The sequence below is a fragment of the Perca flavescens genome, chromosome 16 (genome assembly GCF_004354835.1).
Source record: "Perca flavescens isolate YP-PL-M2 chromosome 16, PFLA_1.0, whole genome shotgun sequence".
Taxonomy (NCBI): domain Eukaryota; kingdom Metazoa; phylum Chordata; class Actinopteri; order Perciformes; family Percidae; genus Perca; species Perca flavescens.
The window spans coordinates 27531788-27543356 of NC_041346.1; the positions used below are offsets into that span (position 1 = coordinate 27531788).

The 11569-nt window shown below is 37.8% G+C and overlaps 1 protein-coding gene across 2 annotated transcripts; it reads right to left on the reverse strand.

The window, feature by feature from the left end:
• Positions 1-1575: 1575 nt before the first annotated feature.
• On the reverse strand, positions 1576-7935 carry cdk2ap1 (cyclin dependent kinase 2 associated protein 1). 2 transcript variants are annotated; one of them, XM_028601963.1, is made up of 4 exons: positions 7682-7935; positions 4599-4699; positions 2531-2657; positions 1576-1786 (listed from the first exon to the last, which is right to left on the reverse strand). In XM_028601963.1, exons 1-4 carry the CDS (start codon positions 7707-7709, stop codon positions 1719-1721), a joined length of 324 nt encoding a protein of 107 aa, XP_028457764.1. In that variant the 5' UTR covers positions 7710-7935; the 3' UTR covers positions 1576-1718. The 2 variants fall into 2 exon arrangements, with proteins under 2 accessions (XP_028457764.1, XP_028457763.1); XM_028601962.1 differs by lacking the exon at positions 7682-7935 and adding an exon at positions 7029-7371.
• Positions 7936-11569: the final 3634 nt, after the last annotated feature.

An 11569-nucleotide genomic window follows, 5' to 3' on the forward strand; every position in this document is an offset into this window, starting at 1 on the left:
TGTTACTCCATTACAGTTATCTGATACATTTAGTTACTAGTTACTTTACAGATTTAGATGAATAATTATTATGGATTGAGCTACCCAGCAGTATATAAATAATTATTATTAGCTCTACCTTTACCAGCTGCAACATTAAAGTGATGAACACATTAATGCATCAATAATTATAATCCAGTAATGTAATATATTATTCTAAAATGGGCCTTATTCTAAAATGGGAAAAAAAACAACAATAATTGCTTTTACTTTTTGATGCCAATACTTTTGTATTTTCACTTTGAATGCAGGACTTTTAAAAAGTATTTTACACTGTAGTATTGCTGCAGTGTAAAACTGTATGTCAACACCATATGTTTCCCTTTGCTTGCCAGTTTCAACATGAAATGAACTGAACTGCATTTATATAGCACTATTATCCAAAAGGGTTTGACAATTTGTCTATTGCATCTTACTTGTTCACTCACTTACACACACCAGTGGCAGCAAGCTACCATGCAAGATGCTGGCCCGAACATTTGGAGAAATTTTGGGTTCCGTATCTTGATCAAGTAGCAGGTAGGGATGGAACGATTTCAGGCCTTTATTTCTATAGGACAGCTGAAGACATGAAAGGGGAGAGAGAGGAGGAATGACATGCCGCAAAGGGCCGCAGGGCGGAGTCGAACCTGCGGCCGTTGCCCTAAGGAGCAAACCTCTATATATGGGCGTGCGCTCAAAAGTGAGCTACCCAGGCGCCCATAACGATGCATCCTTAATCGGTTAAACATTGTTATAAATGTTTTAAAATTACAACCGATTGAGACCAAAAAAAATGAATCACCATGCAATGTTTAAACGTACTGAAGGTCTACTTTTGATTTCACTTGATTGAATTTCAACGCAATATTTTTCACTTAAAATCGTGATTTGAATCGTGAGTTGAGTGTATCGTTACATCCCTAGGAGCATGCCACATACAAATTTTAAAAAAGTGAATCACATGAACCACTGAGCAAAGAGAACAATCACTGCAGCTTTTGCTTACTTAATTTTTTTTTTTTTTACCACTTTAAGGAAGAGTTTGGGAAGACAACAGAAATACATGTTTATTACAACTGGAAGATGATTGTCTAAAATGCGCTGAATCACACAATGACAACTATATTGAAAATACAATTTATTACACTGAGTAATAAATACATACAAAGATGCAAGTAACAGCATTTTCCATTTTTTTTTTGTAATACCAAAACCAACCTCAACACGAATGAACCGATGCATTTGGCACATTTCTGCCCCTCACTCACTCAGTCATGTGTTTTATTAGGGTCTGAAAAACAGACCAGAATACTATAAAAAACAAGCCCTGTCCATCTAGCCCTGTACAAGTCATGCACTGTCTACAATTAACCCCCAGGCCTGTTCGCATGCATAAATCAAATTTTTTATTTTTTTAAATATGAAGTCAAAACTAAGATCCCAAAAGTGGGGCATAAAAACACATGATATCCTTTCATATGAATTCCAGTAACCCACACATGATTTAAATGATCCTCCAGAACCCTCCGGAGTCATGAATTGTGTTATTGTATATTTTTTTTTGTCTCGCTAGGAGCTTGCTTTTCCATCCTTTGTTCATTTAGTTCCTCTTCACGAAGGAAATGCCATGCAAGTTTTTTTTTTTCACGAGTAGCCCACTGTTAGTTCTTCTTGCACGGAGGAATGTGTGTCCGTAGCTAGGACCTCGCGTTTCTCTCGGTCTCAGCCAAGCATTCACGCACCAACCCTCTGGCATGGATTATTCCTTTGAAGAAAGACAAATACAATTTAGATGAACAAACTTTACTGTACTGTATGTTTTGCACTTGAACTGTTGTGCATTTCCAGGGGTGGTAAGCAAGTATTCAGATCCTTCAGTTATGTGAAAGTATTAATACCACACTGTGAAAATACTCAACTACAAGCACAAGTCCTGCAACCTTACTTAATGTGAAAGTATCAGTGTTTTCCTCTTCTTCTGTCTGCTGTTTCTGGATTAATATTCCCGCTGCATTCTTTTTTATGTTGCATTTTACTGCTGTAGATGTTTAAGGTGCTGATTTTAACTCCTTTACATACTGTTGGGTAGTTTAATCTACAGCGATGCATCATTATCTATAAAAAAAGTCAAATTTTAATGGTGTCAGAAAAACAGCTTTTTTTCTGCTTTGTGACGATGCATTTGATCCAAGAGGCTTTTTAAAGACTTTATTTAGCTGAAGGAGGAGGATTTTCTGATAACATAAAGGAAGACTTCATCCTTCAGTTTATCACAAACATTCAACATCAGCACATCTGGAGATACATGGTTTTCACTTGACAGGAAGGGGAGGAAAAACTGTCATCTGAAAAGTAACTAAAGCTGTCATAAATGTAGTGCAGTAAAAAGTACAATATTTACCTCTGAGATGTAGTGGATTAAAAAGTTTAAAGTAGCATAACCTAGATACTCAAGTAAAGTACAAGTACCACACATGTGCACTTGAATGTTAAGAATATCAAGAGTTACCTCTTTTCAGTCTCTCCATTGCACTCTTACTTCCAGCATATGTGGGCCTGATCTCTTTTCCAAGCTCTTCGATGATGGCCAGCAGCTCTGCATATTTGTTCTGAGGCACTTGGCTGCCACTGGAGCCCTGATGTTAGAGCACACAGAAACGAGATAAGCCAGGTTCAGCACATTTCACATTGTTTTTGATATGCGGAAGGAGTAAGGAAGGAAGGCGTAATCCTTTAACTGTTCACCACAAATTGCAAGAATGCACAAATAGGGAATGTAAAACTTAAGGCATTGCAATATTTCTGTGAATATCCTTATAATTAACCAGTGATTATTCTTACATTATTCCTGTAAATCTCCTTACAATATTCTTATTATAAAAGGACAGGAACGTGTCCCTACAATAGGAACTATTTTGGAATAGAAACTGATTAACATTTCACCCATCAAGATCACTTAACTAGTCATGTGGAGTGCTGCTCAGCCTATGAGAACAGTTGCCTTCTGTGCTTCGACTGCCCATTATATTTTTATTTTGTCTTGTGCGAGTGTAAGAGGAAATCATATATCTGATTAATTACATATCTGAAAAGTGATTCTCTACTTCCTTTGTTCCTTCTCCCAGACCTTGTGCTGTGATGTACTGAACCTTTCTCGCAAGAAATAAATCCCTTAAAAGACATCGTTGACTGTAGCTTTATTTCAGATCTCACCCTATGTATAAGAACCCCCCCCTACAAACAATAGATAGATAAATAGGACAAAGTTAAAGTGCTCATATTATGCTTTTTGGCTTTTTTCTTTTCCTTTATTGTGTTATATAACTTTTTTGTGCATGTTATAGGTTTACAAAGTGAAAAAGGCCAATTTTTATTTACAAAGCCTTAATTTCAACCTAAACATTTGTTTCTCGTACCAGATTGTAATTGTTGTATTCATATTTAACGCCCCAAACAAATCCTGCAATTAAAATATGACATTTGTCAAAGGAAACCTTCCTGTGTGTTTTCAAAAAATGTTCTTCAATTTCTTTTCTTCAAAAAGGGCTTTAAGTCATTAAAGTGCTCATATTATGCTTTTTCCCTTTCCTTCATTGTGTTATATATCTTATTTTGTGCATGTTATAGGTTTACAAAGTGAAAAAGCCCAAAGTCCCCCCCAAAGGGACTTACCATCTCCAACAGAAAACACTGTTCACCAACTGCTCCAAACAGCTCTGTTGTAGTCCAGCCTTTACTTCAGAGACCAACGTGGTCACTTTGTAACACACGTTATAATGCTCGCCTAGCTGCTAGCATGGTACACCCTCATACTCTGCTTCTGACTGGCTAGTAGTCCTTACCTAGGTACTGTCAGGGCCCTCATACTCTGCTTCTGACTGGCTAGTAGTCCTTACCTAGCTACTGTCAGGGCACGCCCTCATACTCTGCTTCTGACTGGCTAGTAGTCCTTACCTAGGTACTGTCAGGGCACACCCTCATACTCTGCTCCTGACTGGCTAGTAGTCCTTACCTAGGTACTGTCAGGGCACGCCCTCATACTCTGCTTCTGACTGGCTAGTAATCCTTACCTAGGTACTGTCAGGACACGCCTCATACTCTGCTTCTGACTGGCTAGTAGTCCTTACCTAGGTACTGTCAGGACACGCCTCATACTCTGCTTCTGACTGGCTAGTAGTCCTTACCTAGGTACTGTCAGGGCCACGCCCTCATACTCTGCTTCTGACTGGCTAGTAGTCCTTACCTAGGTACTGTCAGGACACGCCTCATACTCTGCTTCTGACTGGCTAGTAGTCCTTACCTAGGTACTGCACATGTGCGACTCCCAACAAAGATGGAACAGAAGTGTGATGTCTCACTCTGTAGCTAAAACAGAGAGCTCAACACACAGGGTGAAAAGAGGAGCTGCAGCAATGGGCAGTACAACAAAAATATGGTGTTTTTTGAAAATTAAACCATGTAAACCTATTCTGGTATAACCTCTAAATACAAGTATGAACCTGAAAATGAGCATAATATGAGCACTTTAAGATAAAAAAAAGTCTGTGATAATCAGATTAAGATTTGATTGTAGTTACCTGTGAGAATCCCAGAGATGGAGGGCCATAGTCGCTCAGAAGGGGCCTGTAGGACTGCAACGTGGCCAGGTTAGCTGCTGAGGGAGACTGGAGGCTTCCAACTGTTCAAACATTACAAGATAACATCAGACTTACAGCGCAAAAACAGTCATATAAACAGTACGTCAATTTTCTTTGTTGCAGAATTTCAGGAAATAGTAGAAAAATACTATTACAATTGCCCAGAACCTGTTTTGTCCGACTAACAGCCCAAATCCCAAAGAGATTGAATTTACAATACGAGAGTAAAAACAGCCAATTCTCACATTTGAGAAGCTGCAACATTTTCACTTGATAAATAACTTAAATAAGTAATTGATTATCATAATAGTTGCTGATTCATTTTCTTTCAATCAACAAGTCAATTAATCGTTAGAGGTGTAATCCATTTGTTCATTTTGTTGGCCTAAAATGGGTCTACAAATAATAATAACAATAATAATAACTTTGATTTATATAGCTATGTTGGAATGATCCTCAGAAAAACTGTAGATTAAACTCCCCCCAAATTTCAATAAAAAATACTGGACCAAGGCAGTGTTGGAAGTATATTTAATATGTAATATATATTTAAGTACTGTACTTAAGTACAATTCTTAGTTACTTATACTTTCTACTTCTACACCACTAATCTAAAAGTTTTTTTACTCCACTTTATTCATTTGGTACCATGCAGTTACTTTGCGGAGTAAAAGCTTAATTACATAAGTAATAATTTAAATGCAGTTTTACTTGTAACTGAGTATTTTTAAATTGTGGTAATTTTACTTTTACGTAAATAAAATACCTTTTTTACATTTTCTTGATAATACTTACATACCTGACTCAAATAAGATTTTGAATGCAGGAGTTTTACTTGAGTACTTACTTACAGAGTATTTTCAAATGGAGGTATTACTATTTCTACATAGATAAAATATGTCCGCCACCACTGATAGTGACTACTTTTAGGTTTATTTCATTTATTTATTTGTTTATTTAGATAGGGAAAGTGCATGTTAATGAACATCAGTACAAGTACACAATGTAAATATGCGAGAGTTAGCACTAGAGCTGGGCAATATATCGATATTATATCAATATCGTGATATGAGACTAGATATCGTCTTAGATTTTGGATATCGTAATATGACATAAGTGTCTTTTCCTGGTTTAAAAGGCTGCATTACAGTAGAGTGAGGTCATTTTATGAACTTACAAGACTGTTCCAGCTGTTGTATTATTTGCCTTTACCCACTTAGTCATTATATTCACCAGGGGTGGGGGAAAAAAATCTATATTGGGAAAAATTTGAAGTTGGAAAAAAGTTAATGAATTGCAATATATCGCAGAATATTGCAATATGTTTAAAATCGCAATAATATTGTGTCGTGACATTAGTATTGTGATGATATCGTATCGTAAGGCCTCTGGTGATTCACACCCATAATATCCACAGTACTGATGATTATTTATCAAAAATCTCATTGTGTAAATATTTTGTGAAAGCACCAATAGTCAACACTACAATATCGTTGTGGTATAGATATCGAGGTATTTGGCCACAAATATCGTGACATTTGATTTTCTCCATATCGCCCAGCCCTAGTTAGCACCATAGCTATTTTTCATCTATTGTCGCTAGGCAGATACATAAAAAGAAAAACATAAAAACAGTAACAAGCATGCAACAACAACACAGCAACAACAGCACTAAACAACAACAACATGTGATTGTCACACATAGTGAAATGTATGTTTCTTCATAACCCTAACCTGACTTGAATAACATGTTGAATGCAGCAGTTTAACTTGTAACAAAGTATTTTAAATTGATTTTTTTTCTCTCTATATTCCTACTAAAAGATGTTTTTTTACATAACCCCCACCACTGAATCTGAATCTAGGCAGGTTTTTTCTCCTCCACCCTCGCCGCTCCCCTGCTGCTTTGTTCGGCTGTAATATTCAGCCTCCGACGCGAGATGTCCTCGAAGAGTCCTAAAAGCATTCAGAGGCACATCAATCAGCAGCTACCGACCGAGGAGCATCATGGAGGAAACGGAACAAGGCTGGCTCAAGAAGACACAAGTGATACATTTTTGTCACCGTGTAACGGCACCCACCCGGCGGGACCAGGACCCCGGACGACGGATATTCGCGTTTAAGGAACCGTCTCCTTCTCGTTTCACATCCCAACCGTCTCCCTCCGCCGACCGATATCACGGACGGCGCTCTTTTACATTAGTAATAATGGCGGATATGAATTAGCCTAGCTCCCAGGATCTGACCCTATATATATAACTGGACAAAAACTACAGACACGGTCTTTCTCCAGGTATTCTCCGAGACCCCGAATTTAACACTCGATGTAACGGACGGATACTTTGATTTTCCGGCGTTTTTTCTCCTTACCCTGGTTCCCAGAAGTTCCCGGAATGTGCTGATGGACATTGGGTTTATAAGACATTCCCAAAGACATTGTAAATTAAAGAAATAAAAATGACCCGAAATTCAGTGAAGCGTCTGTCTCTCACTTTTTGTTTACAACAGCGGCACCGGCAAATATGGCCGTCACTTTATATTGACACCCACTATGCTTTCTAACACGGCTACTATCCATTGCGGGTTATCAAGAAGAAGAACAAAAAAAAACAGTTAAAACCTGATTTCGACGTTAAAACGACGGAATTCACACGCGCTTCCACGCGCATATTTATCACATTTACTTAGCATCGGACGGACAGACGACTTTGAACTACACTTTTAAAACACTTTTCTTTTTTTTAGGATGTTTAAGAAGTGAACATGTGAAGTGTGTTTAGACTTTTTTTTTTTCCCTTTACATTGTAACCTCTTTTACATTTTGTAGGCTACACATTAAAAGGCAAACACTAAGGTTTAAAAGTCAGATAACGAAGTTTGTGTTTTGTATATTTAATTTAAGGTTAAATGTAACATGAATCCAGATGAGTTATAGATGCGTTTGTTTCAATTAAATATGAACACTTTTTTTTTTCCACTGAAAAGAGAAGAAGAAAAAACAACGAGCTGGTTAATGCAGATACCTGTCTTTGTCTGTGGGGGCGCATCCATTGTTTAGTCTCAGATAGGAATCTGTAGAGCTTTTTACATGAACCAAAAAAGGGAGAAGTTAGAGCATTAAAGTGAATCAAAGAATCCCCTCTTATTTTGGAGGCGGGTGGCTGTGTGTCCGCTCTTCTTCCATTCAAATAAGCAGTCAGTTGAAAGCCTCAGCGTGTCCCCGTGTGGCTCTCCTGACCGCATGGTTGAACACACAAGCACAGTGTGGCCCAATCCTTGCTCAGTGTCCTGACCTGCGACCCCGGGGAAGCAGTGGGATGCCCCCACCCCACCCCACCCCCTATCCTGATGAGTAGATAACAGTGGGTGACAGTCTCTGACTCTAGGACATGTTTTTTTGGGAAATGTAATGCTTGGTTTCAAAGAATTTTGTCTTCAAATTGTACTCTACTTGGAACATTTCCATTTTATATTTCCACTCGATGACTCCAGTTTACTTTAGATTTAGATCAGTAATACTAAATTTAATCAACAACTGAATTATAATGTACCCTATTGTTACCTGCTGCCAAGCTTTTAACATTTTAGAAGCTTTCTTTTAAGATGTTTAAAAAGTGAAGTGTGTTTAGACTTTTATTTTTCTTTCACATTGTAAAAGTCTTCTTTTACGTTTTTACACAAAAGGCAAAGAAACAATTAAACTGAAAAGTAACTCTAAAAGTCAGGTATCTAACTTTGTGTTTGTATATTTAAGGTTAATAACATTTTTCCAGGTGAGTTAGAAGAGACTACGTTGGGATGGGAAGGGGCGGGTGGGCACTGTCAAGTTGTTCCTGATTTTTTTTATGTACATTTGTTATTTTTTTATGTGGTTGTTATTGTTTTCAGTTACTTGTATACCTATGTTGTGGTTTTATTTTGTCTTTCTGTTGGAGTTATTTGGGCCTTTACATCTTTGTCTTTTGGTTCAGTATTTGAAAAGAGGCAGCAACAACTGTATTGCTGTTGTTATGCTTCATAATACAAATATTTGAAACAGATGAGTTATTAGAAGAGTAAAATGTCTGTCTGTGGGTGGGGGGGAACATCCATTGTTTTGTGTTTATATTAATTCTTTAGCACCTTTACAACCAAGGTGTGAAGTAGCATTCAGGTTTATAAAGAATCCACTCTTATTTTGGAGGGTTTTCTTCTATATTTGTACATTGTGTCACAATTAACAGTCCTTGGATGTAGAAGTATACCAAGCTTTATTGAGCATCACACTCATTCATGTACAGGTCATCTTGAAATTTTGTACAACTCTTGTCAGTAGTGCAACCCGTGCAATGATGAAAGGGAAACAAAAGAAATCCAAGCGTTTTAAACTTCAGTAAAGCAGATCTGCCGTGACGGCATTCAAAAACATGTATCTATATAGACATATCTATCACTATCGAGAGAGAGAGAGAGAGAGAACATTCAATTTGAAACGACTTGCAAATAGAGAGCAGACCTCAGTAAAGTCTCTCCCAGTTCTGTTCATCAGAATTTGTTTGCATCCTTTTACAAAGTGTACAAATGCACGTTGGTATGATACAAAGACTTCCTCCTTCCCATTGCTTTTGTTTCTTAATGCATCAATCGAGAATTAGAGGAACACACGCAGTAAATATCATGAACTAATCCACAGGATAAACGATATGCCGGAGCATACTGTAATAGAAAACATCTTAATCATTATCGTCAGATAGGACAGCTCATGTATCCAGACTTTGGTCTGTCCCTTCCAGTGCAGGTTTAGTATAACGCAATATAGGACTGAGGAGGCAACACAAGAGGCACACTATTCAACAGAAGCAATCATCCATTTTAATCTCAACTCGGCTCCAGACAGAAGAGGACTAAGAGAAGTGGGTTTCAAACATGTACTGTGAGGATACGCCACACAGTAATATTACTGAGTAGAGGTGTATAAGGAACATCTGAGTTATGGTCATGCATTTCAGATACTGTGTAAAACTCTTAAGACTTTTGTTTTTCAGAGGGTCTTTTTATGAGTTTAACCCCTGAGCAGAATTCCTTTTAACAAAATAAAAAACATCTGAGCAGAGCACAGTGCTGCTAGGTTAAATAAAAAAATAAAAGTGATGGTCTAGTTTTAACTCCGAGATAAGTCAAGGTAAGGTTTTACCCTGCAACACAAACTAAAAATATGTATAGATTATAATAGACTGGGGAGTAGGGAGCACAAACTCTTTAATGTGGGAACACAACAGCAGTAATGCCCCATATTTAAGCAGTATTTAAACATTTAATAAATGGTTTGTAACACTAAAGTAGTTGTAAGTAGTGTGTATTTGAGCAACTATAACTCCTGTATGAATACAAGACAAACTGCTGTCATAAGAGAAGTTATATTTGTCAAAATGTCGTTAAATCTGCTTACAACATTATAGCTGGTTATAAACCATTTTAAAACTTTAAATAGGGGGATAGGAGAGACTGATTTGTGTTGATTAACGGTTAAGCCTGGTCTCTTGTTAACACAAACATTACTCATTCTTCGATGTTCGTTGCCATTTAAATTCTTATCTTTGAGGAACATTTTCTAACGTCCACGCACAGTCGAAAATCACCAGACCAGCACACACTAAATCTTTCTCAAGTCAAAATCTGACTTGTCGGTGCTTTGTAAAGGTGCCTAACTGGAGAAGCAGTTTGTGCCGATACAAAAGGCACAGGTTACAAACTCCTGGCTCTTAAAAGGGACACTTCATTCCCAAATAGAAAATATATATTTTCACTCATAGTGCTTTTTTTCCCCCCAATCTGGATAGTAACGTCTGCCTTCTCCACAATATAATGGAACTAGATGGCAGTCGGCTCGTGGTGCTCCAAAAAAAAAAAAAAAAAAAAAAACACATTTGTAAAACTCAACAGTAATGTCTCTTTTCAGAAATGACCCGGTTTACTTTATTTTTTTTTATTTAACCTTTATTTATCCAGGTAAGTTGATTGAGAACAAGTTCTCATTTGCAACAACGACCTGTAGTCCTAGTATGCATGTCTTTATGGTGGGAAGAAACCGGAGCACCCGGAGGAAACCCACGCAAACACGGGGAGAACATACAAACTCCACACAGAAAGGCCCGGAACGACTCAGGTTAATCTGGACCTGGCTGTGAGCAGTTTCACGTAGGATTTAGTTTCTTTCTACCGAACTACACCGGCCAACTATATCACGGCGCAGAAGGCAGCGCGCTTATGGACGAGAGGCTCGTGCTCCTCGGCTGAGCTGTAACTGATACTGCATCTCGCACCGTCAGGACCACGCGCCTCCAGTCCACCTTCCCTACTGCACGGTGATACGGTTGGCAGCTGATGTCTCCAAGACTGGACAACTCAAACCAAAACCATCCAGATTGATAAATAGCACTACAGGCAAGTGGACAAATATGCATTTTTGATTTTGGGGTGAACTGTCCCTTTAAAAAGGCTTGTTTCACAATTTTTCCAATTCTGTCTTAAAACAATAGTTGTTAGGTTTTCATTTTGATTGCCGTCATTATTCCTAATGTTGAAACTAGCTATTAAAAGATCCCTCACTAGGTTAGATATCTGGTCAAAATATTGCTGATAGCTAGTTAAAAATTAGCTATCACAAAAAAATGAGGTGAAGTAGATCCCCCTATTCAGGAACAATGGATAGAGATAGAGGAAATCTACATAAAAGAAAAAAACTGACACATTGTTTGCAATTGCAAGAAGCACTGATGGAAGAAAAGCTGGAGAAATGGATATTATTCAGGACCAAAATCAGCTAGGGACTAAGACTAATGCAGCTGCGGACAGCTAAAACTACGGAAAGGACAACTGATTTAGTTGACGAAACGGAGAGAACGGATAGACTAAAAATGTAACTCCCAAAC

What these genes read in the sequence shown, in the direction of transcription:
- cdk2ap1 (XM_028601962.1), bottom strand. Translation starts at nt 7,095, where the DNA reads ATGTCTTTGGGAATGTCTTATAAACCCAATGTCCATCAGCACATTCCG. An exon ending in GGGAACTTCTGGGAACCAGG is followed by an intron (nt 4,700 to 7,028) that starts GTAAGGAGAAAA and finishes ATGTTTGAACAG; the next exon opens with TTGGAAGCCTCCAGTCTCCC. An exon ending in AATGGAGAGACTGAAAAGAG is followed by an intron (nt 1,787 to 2,530) that starts GTAACTCTTGAT and finishes CTTTCTTCAAAG; the next exon opens with GAATAATCCATGCCAGAGGG.